The 15,412-nt window shown below is 34.8% G+C and overlaps 1 protein-coding gene across 5 annotated transcripts in view; it reads left to right on the top strand.

Annotated features, from left to right (window-relative positions):
- Positions 1-15,412, top strand: part of LOC108001419 (follistatin-A) — a 72,858-nt gene that overhangs the window by 21,134 nt on the left and 36,312 nt on the right. For all 5 annotated transcript variants that reach the window (XR_009829907.1, XR_003698487.2, XR_003698486.2 and 2 more), the window contains exons 2-4: positions 11,381-11,569; positions 11,759-11,977; positions 12,608-12,844. Coding sequence is in view for 2 of the 5 variants with exons in the window: in XM_028668417.2 (XP_028524218.1) it covers positions 11,381-11,569; positions 11,759-11,977; positions 12,608-12,844 (645 nt within the window). In the remaining 3 variants the exon portion in view is untranslated. The remainder of the gene's footprint in view (positions 1-11,380; positions 11,570-11,758; positions 11,978-12,607; positions 12,845-15,412) is intronic.

The raw sequence follows: 15,412 nt of genomic DNA, 5'->3' as shown, positions 1-15,412 counted from the left end.
ATTCTCTACAGTTTAACTAGATATACCGTTAAGAATAATGAACCAATCCCTACTATTAAAATATACTATATATATAAAACAAAAAAAAATAACTTAAATCAATTGCTCAATAATTCATAACTTTTCATTCATCATTTAATCAAACAAGAATCGATTATTATTACTATTATTAGAGAGAGAGAGAGAAAAAGAAATCGAGAAGGGTTGTTTCCACGACAAACCCTTCAATCGTTCCGTCCGAAGTACCACAAACCAAGGGGAAGGGAACGATTTTCGCGCGGGGGAAGCCCCCTTTCCGTTCCTCCGCTTGAAAAAACTGCAAGCTCGCGGGGGAGGGACAGGGAGCGAGGGAGGGGGAAGGCGGCGTGTCTCCATTTCGCTCCATGTCAAAGCCGCGTGTCGCCGCCGCATTCAAAAAGCCGCCACTCGGCAAAGGATCGTGGGCGAAAGGTGTCTCAAAGTCACCGTTGACCCGGCAAAACGCGAAAAAATACTCTTCCCCGGTGCCAAAGTCAGTCAGTCGGTTGGTTGCGGGGGGAGGGGAGGGTTGGACCGGCTGCGGCTGCGGCTGTGGCTGGGGCTGCGGCGTGGTGACGTAAACCGAGAGAAGCGGAAGGACTTTCGAGTGTGAAAGAAGACTTGGCTCAAAGTTGCCCGCTCATCTGGGCCAAGCTCGCAAATAACGAAACTCTAGGCGGCGGCGTTACCTACTGCGCTTCGTGCACGGCTCCCCGCGAACTGCGAGAGGGGGCGAGCGACCGAACGGAGGGAATGGCATCGGCGGAGTGTGCATTACGCGAAGGGAAGGACGACGAGGGGGAACCAACCAGAGGGGAGGAAGATAGAACGACGGAGGAAAGGGGGGGGGAGAGAGAGAGAGAGAGAGAAAGGCCGGGGAGAGGTAGAAGAAGGGCGTAACTGGGCCAAACGGTGGCTGTGTCGCGCGGTCTAGACACCGCCGCGCGGTTACCGAGAATTAATGCTCCCAGTTCGACCAGACTTTCCTTTTCGCTCCCGTAACAAGCTGGCAATTCCGACATCGAATCCGTAATCCGTGACGGTGCGGGAGAATTATTAATTATAATGGTGTCGCGCGGCCACGCTTTGTCCGTTGAAACCAGGTCGAGAGAGGGGAGGGGGAGGGAGGTATTCCGAGAATTCTGTATCGGGTTTTTCCGGATACGCGCGTGGATTTGATCCAGAGGATGGTAACTCGTTGGTTTCTGGCTGGGACAAAGAGAGATTTGCTAGGGGGTTGGGGAAGATTTGATTTGAGATGGTTCAATTGAAAAATTGGTTTTAGGTTTGGATAGATTGAAGGGTTGGGGAGGATTAATTTCTACGAGGATTGTCCACGTATTTTAGTTGGATAATTTTAATTTAATTTTAGTTTTGAGTGGGAAATTGGCTTTGGGGTGGGAGGAAGGATTAAGGGGGATAGAAGGTATATATACGGGTAATGAAATAATGGCACGAGTAGATCTGAGAGGAGATAGCAGATATAGTAATGAACGATGATTTAGAAGGGTTGAGATAGCTTTAACGGTTCTGCTATAATGAATTATTAGTTTCTTGCACTTGTAGATGGGAACAGTTTCTCAAACGTTTTGCATTTCTTTTATCACTTCTAATTCAAATAATGCGTGTTATATCTTGATTTTTTTTTCAGAAAATGTTATCTATTATCAATACATAATATCTGAATATTATTTATGTATAAAAATAAATAAAATTTCGAATTTTCAAAGATAAAAATTTTTTCTAAAGACAAATATTAATAATTTAATTAATTAATTCTCTATAATATAATACGTTTCTTATCTTACTTGGAGTTAATCGATTATTGGAATATTTATATCATAATACACGAGACTATATGATTCAGAGAAGTCGCTAAAATAGCACGTCGTTACTATATTAAAATCTCTAATAGTCGATGGATCGGAAATATAATATAGTTAATAATCCTATCGATTATTATGTAAGTTGGCAATAAATATACGAGCAATAAAGTTCGCCGAGTAACAAGAACCATCGTCAGTAATTTCTGTCGCAAAAAATAGTATGTTATGATATTGTAATACAGCATCGATTTGCGGTAATCGATCACCACAAACATGATCACTAAATTTTTCTTTTTTTTCTCTCTTTCGTATCACAAAATTTATTATATATTATATATTTTTTTCTATCGAAAATTTATATTCAAAGAATTTGAAAAGTTTTAAGCTTTTTATTAAATAAATACAAAATTCGTTAAATTGTTATTTGTTATTCAATATGTTCAATATTTTACAAATTTTATGAAATTTTAAAATATAAATTGAAATTAAAGAATTGTTTTCCAATTTTTAAAAGATTAAATTAAATTCTCTGTATATTTATGAATATAAAATAATTATAAATATTTTTATATTATTTTTTTATCTTTTTAATACATATTGAAATAAATGAACAACATGTATACGAATAATCGTTTGTCGTTCTCATTCTTCGTGTCAAGTTATTTTTAAATGATAAATTTTCAGATCATATTCATAAAGTAAACTAATAAAAAAAAGTAATAATAATAAATATACAATTCATATTAAAAATAAAATATCGCGAAAACGAAATATTTTCGTGCATTATCATTATCGGTTTCCTAATAATTACATTTCAAAATATCTCTGAAAAAGATACACGAAGAAGAGAAAATGATCTTCAAATATAAAAATAACGGTATTTTAATTGATTTAATTACTCACGAGGAGGAACGAAATTCCCGTTCACATTTAACATTACTTAACATTCTAACAGAACTCTGAACAATTAAAAAGCTAATGCAATACTTTCCCAATACGCTTGTATGCGTAAAAATATATAGCATGAAACAGAGTAAACTAAATTTAAATGCCATAATACTCGTACATTTCCACGCGTATCTTCCATAACTATCTTTATTATTCATTTTATTATTCCAGTTTATTTTATCGCGTATTTTTAATGTCGGAATGATTTCACATCGTGCCTCGGGTCCGTGATAAAAATCTCTTGTCGGCGGAGGGAAAGAGAGGTAAAGAAAGAAAAAAAAAAAGAAAAAAAGAAGAGAGCGTTTCGATGAAGGCCGTGGATCGAGCAAAGGCATCTCGGTCGTTCTTTGACCGAAATAAAAATAGGCGCTGCTTGATTTTCGTCTGTGTGAAAGAAGGCATTTCGTGCGACGTTAAGGGAGGTCAGTGGCAAAAGGCGAGCCCACGGATGGGGGTGGGTCTCGTCTGAGAATCTTCTCAGACCGCTTGGTCTTTGATCTCAATCCTTCCATCCGTGACCCGCTCGTTTCTAATTAATTTTTTGATCGTCACAGGACTGCGTGTACCTCGCTCTTCTTTTTAATTTTCGTCTGTTTTTCAGTGGCGGAAAAGGTAGTTGGAGGAATTCGTGTTCGAGGATCGAAGTAGCTTTTTCTTTTTCTTTCTTTTTTTTTTTTTTTTTTTTAAGTATTTCGAAATAATCTTTTTGCTCGATTTTGAGTTCTTGCTCGGAGAATTTTTAGTTCAGAAAAAAAATTAAAATATGTTTTTTTTGCAAAATAGGATACGTAATGATTTTAAAGACAAACTTTTTAATTAAAAAAATTTTCTTTAGATACCTGGAAAGGAATAGGAAATTTTTATTAATATATATCAATTGTTTTTTGTTCACATAAAGTGAAATATGCGATTATTTCATTTAAATTTATTTAATTAATTTATGTTTAGTTTTGCTATTCAATTTATTTCGTGCGAAATTTCTATTTTTGACGAATATTTCTTACCAGACTAAACTTTGAAATTTTTTTTGGATAATTTCTAGAACATGGCTATTCGCTTGATTATAAAACTATTTTTATTCCCGGACGTAACACGAACCATTCGAACGAAAACTGTGCTGGGTTTGAAAGGTTCTGCAGCTATTTTAGCTAGCTACAGAACGTCATGCTTCTATCAGCTCATTCTTGTTACGATCAAAGAGATTTAGATTAACAAAATTTTTTATTTCTTCTTCTTCTTTCTCTTCTTTTTTTTTTGTAAATAAAATAAATGTAAAGAGAAATGTTGTTCATTTTGGAAAATAAACGTATTTATGCGTTTAAACTCAATACTACATTTTTAATCGATGATTTTTTTATATATGATAAATCGAGAAATAATTACGAGTATAATATTATTTGCGTAACGATATTTTATACTCAAGATATTTCAAAAATATGTTTTTTTGAAAGTTAATTAAAAGAAAAAAAAATATACAAATGATATAAAATTATATTCTTCTCTATATCGAATCATGCTTTGTTGAATGAAATTTTTTTTATATTGTTTATATCTTCTAATATTTAATATTTCCGTGAAATTAAATTCTACAAAACGAAGTAAATTCTATTTTTAATGCTTAATTAATCGGTAATTGTTATATTAAAATAGCCGTAGCAAAGTTATTGCATTTTCTTTTTCACATATTGAAATTCCTAACATATTCATTTTAAACATTGCTAAGTTTATTTTTTTTAATTGAAATAAAAGAAGATATTTGGAGAGTAGATAGAATTCAATACATTCTGTAGTTTCATACAATTAAACATTGTAATTTAACTCCAATGCGTGCTTTAAGTATCGGGAATCTCAAATTTCACGGTGCGGTGAAAAAAAGAAAAATATAAGCGAAAGTCGCTCACCAGAAAACTTAGTATCGAATCACTTTAGTTGCCATACTTATTTCACAAGAAATCACGATGTATTGATATGTATGTTGATTTATGGCTAACAATGAGACCTATAAAAAAAAAAGTATGATTCATAGTTTATCCCTTTAATAAATTTCAAATTTTTATGTAACGTTCATTATTATCATCATTTTAATATCACAATATTATATTTTCAAATTTTCAAAAACAAAGGATCGTTATTAAAAAATTTTTTTTTTTGTTTAAATTATTTCTATCCAAAAGCAACGTGTAAAGACTTTCAAAAACTAGAGATATATTGTGAAAAGAACTGTATATTTTCAAATTTTAGCAAAGTTTTGAAAAAAGAGAAAATTATATTTATCTTATCAGATTGTTATAATATTTCAACATATTCAAATAAAAAATACAATGAATAATATATCAGATGCAAACTTTTTTTTAAAAAAAAACCAAAATTAATTCTAAGAAATATTTCCTAAAAATATCGAATAACGATATCAAAGTCTTAAATTTTTCAAAAAGATATCAAAAAATTCTAAAAAAATTCCAAATTTTATAGTATAAAAAAATCCACTTAGAACTAATACATATTATTCACCCCTCATAGTTTTTTTAAATTACAATTTCAAATTATTTACAATTATCTCATCAAGTAAATGAAATAAATTCTATAATTCTTCAAATCAATAACATTTTTTCTTTATAAGATATAATGAAATACAGGCAATATCCACTCTGACTTCACAATTGTCCGAAGATGGATTAAATTAAAAAATAATTATGATATAAAATTAGATAAATTATGACATGATAAACTTTTACGAATATGAGTTTGAAATGACTCGTTTGACTCTGCTAATTGAAAGAATTTTACCATTGATCCTACGAAAGCATGAATTCACTGATTTAATAATTAAGTTAAAATATCATAATTATTTATAAAAAAAATAAATAATAAGATTAATTAATGCTTGGATAAACGAGAATATCATATTTCTTTGGTGAACTGATAAATATTGTTTAAATAATATAAGAATAATTTCCTCCGCGATTCAAATTATGAAAGAATTTTCGAAAAGTGTTCTTTGAAGAAAACGAAGAATAGTTGGCTGCATATTAATCATTCCACCTGCAATAATCTATAAATAATAAAATTCAAATAAACATAATATTTTCCCACTCCAAATACAGAAATACAGAAACAAGAAATGGAAATAGCAAATAGAATGGACACGATACTTCGAATTGCCGGTCAGAAGTTTCACGATCGAATTCCCCCGTTCTTTCCTTATTACAAGGACGAGGAACCATACACAAAAGACTTGGCATCAGACATGGTAAACGATACACCTTCACAAGCACCTTACCCAAGAAATACATAAACCGCATTTAATCGTGGCCCATGTTGCAGTTGCTCCGGTTTCTTTCCATTGTCTGGAAGGAAACGGTCGACGAACAGTCTGATACATGAAGTAATCGAGGAAGAAATACGTTTCCTTCGGATCAGGCTAGACCGAGATAGACGTTATAATGGAGGAGGAAGGAAAGATGGAACGATGGAGAAAAGAGATAGGGCGAAAGACAAGGGGAGGTCGAGGCAAAAAGGCAGGAGAAGTGGTCGAGGCAATTCGTTGGCAGACGAAGCTTGCGAAAAGACCGGGAACCGGCTGTTTCCAATTGCATTATCGCACGGTGATTAATTGATGCCCGAGGTGTTCCATTGTCTCTGAGGGACGTCTCGGTTCTGGTTCCCGCGGCGTGCCTTTTTTCGCCGCCAGGCAAAACCACACCGTGCGAGCTCTCTCTCCCTTTCTCTGTCCCTTTCTCCGCCACCTTGCGGGCCCCGGCCCGCCACGTGCGTGCCGGAAGTTGGATTTTTTTCCCACTTTGTTCTGGCGATGCGATGTCAATCAACTCACAATGGATGGTTGAGTGTGTCGGAGGAGGGATGTTCTGGTTCATGGAGTTCGGTTTTGGAATTTCTTAGCGATGAGAATCGGATCTTTATTGCTGTTTTTATCTAATGGGTAGAATTGAATTTTCTTTCTCTGTAGTGTATTAGTTATTCGATTCAACTCTTATTATATTCGGTGTTTGGAATAAAAAATTATCACTCGAATTTCGAAATGCGAATAATTGAGTGGTAAGAGTATTGTTTACTCGAATATTTGGATATGAATTCGGACTTTTTTATTATTTTTTTGAAATTTATTTTGGATATTAAAACAACAGCATGGGAATAATTAGAAAACCAAATTTAATTTCAAATGCCAAAAATATCCTTGCACATTTTTAATATCTCTTATTTATTTTTAATAGGATGTACGAAGATTTTATTTAACTTACTCGATACGTACATCAATCAGATACGTAAAAACTTTATGTCATCATTTTTCCAAAAAATTTCCATAAAAGTAAATGATCATGCGCAATCAGCAGTTATTGCGCGTCACAAAAGAAGCTGATTGCAGCTAATAAATATCAATCCACGAATGTAAAACGCGTAATGAACGGACGTGCATAAATTACAAGCTTAAATAAACATCTTGGCAACGCTTCATCACTCCTTGGGAACATCACGTTTGGAAAAAAACGTTGGCGATTCTTTTCATCGAACCGTCGATTGTATTTATCCTGAATCGGTGGCGCAACAATGAATCAGTTTCAAATTATTTTATTTAACATATACCTCCGATCGTAACAGACGTTATTAACTAATCCACTCGGACATCACCGTTTATAACCGTTCAATGACGTTTATTGTTACAACCTCTTACGACCATAATCGCTTTATAAACGCGTTTTAAACACACGCCTTTGTTACCGACGTCTGAGTTGCTGTTTAACTGCATGCAAAGAAAACACGAGCATAGTAAGGAGAACAGATCGCATTACCGATCTGTTGATCCACAACCGGTGCACGGTTTTAAAATACAATTGTGATTCCACCGGGACCCGTGCATACTTTATCTGTTAAAGCTCCCCTTTATTAGCATGATTCATTTCGTATTCTGCCGTTATGTTTCCTTACGACTTCGACGAGTTGAATGGTTAACGCTTCGAAGTTAGGGTAATCGATATATTCCTTGAATACGTAAGCTTGACAATGATGCGCTCCTTCTTTTTTCAGCTTCATCGTTTATGAACGGAAATTTTCGATCGTAAGTCACAATTGCGGTGGATTACGTGTTTTGTGGGTTGTGCTTCGCAATACTCGTTAATTCGACAATAAAATTTAATTTTACGAGAGAGTAACGGTGTCGTTGAGTGTAGGAGAAATCAAGTTTGTTAGTCTTAAAGGATACTTTTGTGCAAAGGGAGGAGAAGGTCGTTAAGTTTTAACCCCTTATAACGATATTCAAAATTCTCGACAGGGTTTAATATGCTAAAGATATTTGAATATTTACGTATAAATCTTTGGTAGTGATTGTTCCTTCAAAATTTTTAGGATTTCTAAAATCAGATGCAGAAATTTGAATATTTACTAATTCTTAAATCCTTTACTTATCTTAAATTGTTTCAATATCGAAGGATATTTAAAAATTATTCGATATCAATCTTAGGTTTTTAAATATTTCGGATATATCTAAAAATTTTAGAAAAATCCGCGGAGAATCCTAATCAACTCATTTGGATCTTTAGTTCGATTTTTCAAAGTTTAGAAATCTTCGAAAATTGTAACAGTATTAAAAAATTACAAAGAAAAAAATATTCTCTTGTAAATTATTCGATTTCTAATTACTATACTTTAATACTAATATATATACTAAATATCCATTGATGAACACTTTTTAAGAAAGAGGGAAACGTAAAGGCATCGAGATTTACTTTGAATGCAACGCGAGCATTATTTAAATACATACAATCGAAAGTGGAAGTAATTAGTACGTTGCGAGGCTCATTGTGGCGCAGACGTTAGCATAGCCTCTAACTCTTCGTCTTCCAGGAATTTTACCCTAAGTCGATGGAGAGTTCGGCAAACAATGTCGACTATTCCTAACTTGTAGCCAGGAATTGGACGAGTCTTCTCCTGTGTGCTGATCATACAAGCTAAAGTACTTGCACACGAAGTTCGCACTGGACGTTTCCTTTATGAGTCCGTGGTGTAGAAAAATACTTTACTTTCCCGTTTCTCGAGACCTAAAACCGCGAACCATAGTTTGTCTGTCTACCACGTGAATGACATTTCAATGAATCTTTCAATTTAATATTACTGTTATCTCAATTATAATTGAACGTAATTAATCGATGACTTTTTAAGATAATTGCACATATAAAAATTATGATAATGTGTACGAGCCACATTATGATTATCCTCAGAGATAAATAGATTTTTATTTCTAAAAAATTAAGCGTTAATTAGATGTTTCGAGATTTATTAAGATTTAGAAAATGAACGTGGAATTGATCGGTATCATTTCTGAAATAGTGCATGCACGATGTTTCAGTTAATGTCGCAAATGAGTTTTAATTATTCATTTTATTATAATTTTAAATAAATAGGTAAAAACTACACGTTGAATTTTCTTGGTTTAAGAAAGTAATTTTAGGAATTATTTTCTATTACTGCTAGCTATAATTTTAGTCATCCGTGAAGTAATGATAGGAAATTTGAAATGCAAAATCGCATGAATCATAAAAATTGCGACTCGCTGATAATATTCATTTATCGAATGAATATTTATAAACTTGTTCAAGTTATTGCCAATAATTCCTATATTTTACATGCTGTACTTTGCATCTATTATAAGTAATAAACGAAACGTTATTTTACATTAGAAATTCAATATTGTGTAAAATAAAAATATTTTTAATGATAATTATGCCATGATAAATAGCAAAAAGATTATCGTACTAAAATTTTACGAATAATAACGTGCATTAATGCACAAATATTGCACATTAATATATATACATATATACACACACTTATAAATAGATGCACGTATTTACAGGTATATTACTTTATACGTTAAAGGATTTTTCAATAAAAAAAAAAAAAGAAAAGGTACAAATGGATATTCAAGCGTTTATAAAATATATTTACAATCACTAGAATACGCTTCTCAAAATTAAACGGTCATTAAAATTCTTTTAATTGCTGCAACTTCAAGAAAGAAAGAAAAAAAAAAATCATTCAATTCCTCGTTTCAAATCTTAATCCCATATTATAATAAACAACTTCCAACTTGTACATTATCGACGCACTTTATTTTCACGTTCCCCGTATATACCGCTACGTAATTTCCAATCGCGCGCTCACATTCTTATCCCACATTTAATTCACCACGGGCGACGATCATCCTTCCAGTTCATCAGTTAAACATTCGTCCCGCTATTATTTCCTGGAAAAACGAAAGCCCCGTCCGCCATCCCCATCCCTCAATATCACCGACGTGTATCCATCATCATGCGGACACGAGGAACGTGTAATCCTGTCGCGGCCAACGTGTTTCTTTCGCAACTTTATGACACGTTCGTCAAGCTTTCTAACGAATGTCCGTCGATTTCGCGCCGGGCCTTGTTCCACTTTTTCAAACGCGCCAAGTCGCGCCCGCCGTACACGGCGTCAATTAAAAGTCCTCCAAGGAATTTTCCCCGCGAACGCGTCTCATTAATGCGACGTTCCCGGAATGCTAACGCGAGCCGGCTGTCTTTCATTAAGAAAGAGAGACGCGCAAACCCCGCGTCGCGCACCCAGCATAGCTATGGCTGTGATTAGGCGAGCTATGAAACGAATGGAGGGAGAGGGGGAAAAAAAATCCTGTCGACGATTCCCGCCAAGCCACGAGGTTTCAACGTTTCGTCATATCTCGAGTGGAATTTTCATAGTTTCGTTCTAGGAAACTATGTTCTTGCTCGTCTCGCTCGCGAACGAGACGATCGGGATCTCGATAAAGGAAGTTATTTTTATCGTACAATTTTGAGCTTCTGTCCATCTTTCACGATACTTCAATGTGGCATTAATAATTGATGCACGGTTGTGTATGGAAGGATGAAAGAAAGGTGGCATGTAATTTTTAGTGAGAATTTTCAATGAAATCGATCATTTTTAAAATGTTCAACGAGAATATCGTTAAGAATATTTGATATATTATTCATATATATTTTTACAATTCTAAACTTTAGTTTTGCTATAGTATGTAATAAATAGTATGTATTAACTTTTCTCTATGAAAGATGGAAAATATGATTTGATTATGATATTTAAGATTTTCAATATTTATTTCTTTATACTAATGTGAGATTATATCGAAATGATCTAATGTTAACGTGATATAGATTTTTATGAAAATGTTACTTTAATTATTGTAAAACATGATTTAAAAAGTATTGAGAAATATTGATTGAAGAAAAGATTAATAACAAGCTTTGAAATCTTCTTCAAGAAACGCTATTAAAAATAATATGTTCATCAAATAGACATATATATATTTCTAAGTATATATTAAATACTGATGTTTTACAAACAAATTCTGGTTAAATTTACATTATGCATTAAAAAAAACTCAACAAGTAATATACTTATCTATCATCAATTATTTAAATTGTAAATAATATTCATCGATAATTAGTTTCTGGTTGAGTTGATATCATTATTCAAATAACATTGAATAATGTCTGCCTTTGAATAAATCATTTAGAATTAATTTTTTCATCTCAAATATGTTGCAGGCGGTATATGCTGGTCTTCCATTAGCAACGGTCGTTGTAAGGAATTATTGTCACAAGGAGTGACAAAGGAAGATTGTTGCGCGTCGAACGCCGCAGCAGCGACCGCGTACTCGGAGGAAGATCTCGATAGCGGAAGTCTCTTTTTTTGGAGGGTGCTTGGTGGAGGTGTGCAGTGTCGTCCTTGCAGAGGTAAATGAATATTTTATTTTTGATTTACTTTTATCTCGATTTTTAAAAAAAAAATCTAAAGGTTCTTCTTCGAAATAGCTCCGTAAATTATTACGTTTATAAAAATTTAATTTTGCATACACATCCGCGATTATTTTTTCCCAAAAATTCAAATTCAATGGTAAACCGTTAAACTATTTTTCTTGATAGAAAGCTGCACGGAAGTAAGGTGTGAGGAGGGAAAGAAGTGCGTGGTGCGCAGAGGAAGACCAAGGTGTGTGTGCAGCCCTGAGTGCAAAGCACCAAGAGGTGGTGGTCCAGTCTGCGGGACGGACGGCAAAAGCTACAAAAATTTGTGCAGACTGAAGAAACGCGCTTGCAAGAAAGGAAGCCACGAACTAGCGGTTGCCTATAACGGCCACTGCCAAAGTGAGTATGTATGAAAGAGATAGAATCATTATCACCTGCTTTGCAATTGAACGACCATCGACAAGACCATTATCACTATAAATATAAAAAAAATTAAATTCATGACTTTAAGGACTATTTAGATTCTTAAAAAAACTTAATAATTATTGATTAAATTTAGTTTTTATTGTTTGATAATTATAATATACAAATATCAATGTAAACATAATACAAATATAATAATATCGAATGATTTGAAATGGAATTATCGAAGGTTATTCAGTTGCAAGGATTAAACAATAACATTCTCGTTAAGACCGGTAAAACTTTTTGTATGGAATAATTAATGTGAATTCTGAATAACGAAGAAGACGTAATTATATTTCCGACCACTTTGACAACTCATTCCCGCGAATTATCTCAACTAAGAAACGTGAAATTTTCAAATACTTAATCGCATTTCAAATCCCAAAACAAACCATTTCGAAACAAGGGTCCTGAGCGGTCAGAAATCGCGCGTGCGCGCGCATCCTGGGAAACCGCGTTCGCGCGTGCGCGGTCTGGCGCGCGAAAAACAAACAGGGAAAGGCGACGCATCTATCACGGGGGCAGTTTACGACTGTGCGTAATAACGTGTAAAGTGTCGAGCAGGTTCGTGCGCACGGGTCCGGTGCGGCCAAGGCCGGAGCTGCCTGCTGGACCAGAACCTGAGCCCGCACTGCGTGAGGTGCGCCCGCAGGTGCCCCCAGCCGCCCCCGCAACAACGAGCCGCCGCACGCCCCGTTTGCGGGGCCGACGGAAACACATACAAGAGTGCCTGCCACCTGCGACTTGCCGCCTGCCGCGCAGGTCGCGCCATTCCCGTCGCCTATAAGGGCCACTGCAAACGTGAGTCTCTTTTTACTTCTTTCCTCCTTTCTTTATCTTTGCTTTGTCGCCACCTTCGTCGCTCTTCCACGCTCTTTCTTCTTTCAACCCTCCCCTCCCCCTCCCCCGCTCCGCCCTTTTCTTCCCTCACACCCCTTCGTGTGACTTCGTCGTTCATTTCCATCGCTTATTCCGCGCTCTGCTTCCTCCCCCTCCCCGTCGCTCTAGCCACTGTTTGCCTTTTCCTCGCCTTCTCTTTGCCCCCTATTTTTTTTTCTTTTTTCTTTTTTTTTCATTTTTTTTTTTTTTTTTTTTTGCCTCTCCTTACCGTCGCGGCCTGCTTTTTATTCGGTTTTTCAACGCAGCGGTGCGCAACTCGGGAAGAGAAGCCCCGCAGGGAAATCGTAAATATCGGATGGGGAACGGTGGCGAGTGGGTCTCCTCCCCTCCTTTCTCCCGCTGCCACTCGTTCAGGGAGGGATAACGTCGCGGTGATTGTTTTGGGGGAAAGAGGCTGCGGAGAGGCAGAAGGTTGAGCGATTGGACGATATTTCCGACGTTTTTTTCTTTCTTTTTTTTTTGTTATATTATCGTTTGTGGTGAAGAAAGGTAGATGGGTTTACACAATCTGATATATGAGTCAATATATCTTATAGTATATTGTATAATGTACTATAGTATAAGAGCGTAGGTACCGTGTATTGTGTTGTAATTTAGTTATTATGTATGCTTAATATTGGAGATATTATCGAATTGGTACTTCTATATATGCATAAGGTGTATGCATTTTCTTAAGTATTTATGAAAAAAAACTTTTATAAAAGTAACCATATTTATTTTTTGATTATAATCTTTGTTAGTTAGAGGCGAATGAATAATTCACTACACACGAGTTGAAATTTGTGAAGTCGATGAATTGTTTCAACACGTAGCATGAAATTCTTTCTCATTTTTTATTTTTCGAAAGAATCGAACAATTTTATCTCACATTCCTATGAATATCATTCCTATTATACCAATTTGAACATTCGTATTTTACCGCTTTTAAACAAATAATATTATTTCAATTATCACCATTGCGTTGCTGTATCTTTTAAAAATTAATGTTGAAATTAGTAGTTGAATTTTTTTGCGCGAGAGCTCGGATGCATTTCGCGCTTTCTTTCGAAGGCACTACCTGTTGCTTCTCATGTGAAAGTGCGATTAAACGCAGGAAAACGGGTGTAAACCACAGGGTGGCTTTTATATGACCCGACGCAACTGGTGAATAAGAATTTTTTAAATACAAACGAACGTTAAAATTGAATGGCGATGTAACAGCATGCATTTTTATAAAGACGTTCTTTTCTCAATTACTGGCGTGCATATTGCGATCATAAATATTTTAACATCCGTAATTTTTATTTCATTAAAAGATAAATGCAATTTTTGCACTTAACGTGATACGCAACAACCTGAAGGGGTTACGAGAATATGCGCTTATAGAATATTTGTTGCATTTATATTCTTATTTAATTAAAACGGAATAAATTATACGAAACCATAAAAATTTATAAACGATTATTTCGTTACTACGGAATAATATAATAATTAATTAACAGCTCAAATTTGAATTAAACCATATTTTTAATTATGATACGATACGAATATTATATAAAAAATACTATAACAATATTTTCTTGTTCGATTGCAAAAATGAATATGCATTACATTGAATTAATTATATTGAAGCTTATTCATCGTGTTAATCGGAACGAGATATGACGCAATAGAATCTCCTCTCTCTCTTTCTTTCGTACATACTTTGTTCTCGCTCTTATTTCATTTAACTCACTGAATTTATCTCATAACTTAATAAATAAGCATCGAGCATTTTCCAAATTCAAAAATGTCCCACGAATATATACACATCCCGTATACATAGAACAAGGTTATATCTTTCCAAAACTATATAATATTCCTTAGAATTATAAACGGACGTGGATGTCTTGCCTGATCGATGACGACAATGAAATCGTGCAAGAAAGGGTGAAGCACGGTGAGGAAGAAGGGAAAGGACAAAACAAGGGGAGAGGGAAAAGTTCAGTTCATTGGCGAGTAGCCGAGTAGCCAGACTGTTACTGCTTTGCATCGGAATGTACCTTATTGTTGTACGGTTTGCACAGTGCCGAACTCTTCTGACAGGTGTCATAAAGTCACTGAGCGAAGTTATGTCCAAACAAGCGTTTACAGTGAATCGCCTTTCCCCTCTTTCACTTAAGCTGTTCCTTTCTTATTCCTCTTTCTTCCCATTCTTCTTCGTTTTCATTGGAAGACAGAATAAAAACCAATAATCACGATAATATGAATTTTTTAAATCATGATCCACCAGATCTCGTTCTAATGCTAGTTAATATTATTTTTATTGTTCTTTATGATTGTTCTATGACTTTCTCTCTCCTCCCTTCGCTATAGTTTTATAAAACTTCTTTCCAAGAACGAACAATGAGATCTTCTTTCTTGGAAGGTAAATTCCATTTTATTGTTCTCTTTTCTCGGCGTTCTTTCCCGCTCATTCCTAGTCTCTTGATCTTTCAACCGTTACATTAT

This window comes from Apis cerana, linkage group LG5 (genome assembly GCF_029169275.1).
Source record: "Apis cerana isolate GH-2021 linkage group LG5, AcerK_1.0, whole genome shotgun sequence".
Taxonomy (NCBI): Eukaryota; Metazoa; Arthropoda; class Insecta; order Hymenoptera; family Apidae; genus Apis; species Apis cerana.
This window is presented reverse-complemented; position numbering and strand designations above follow the sequence as displayed.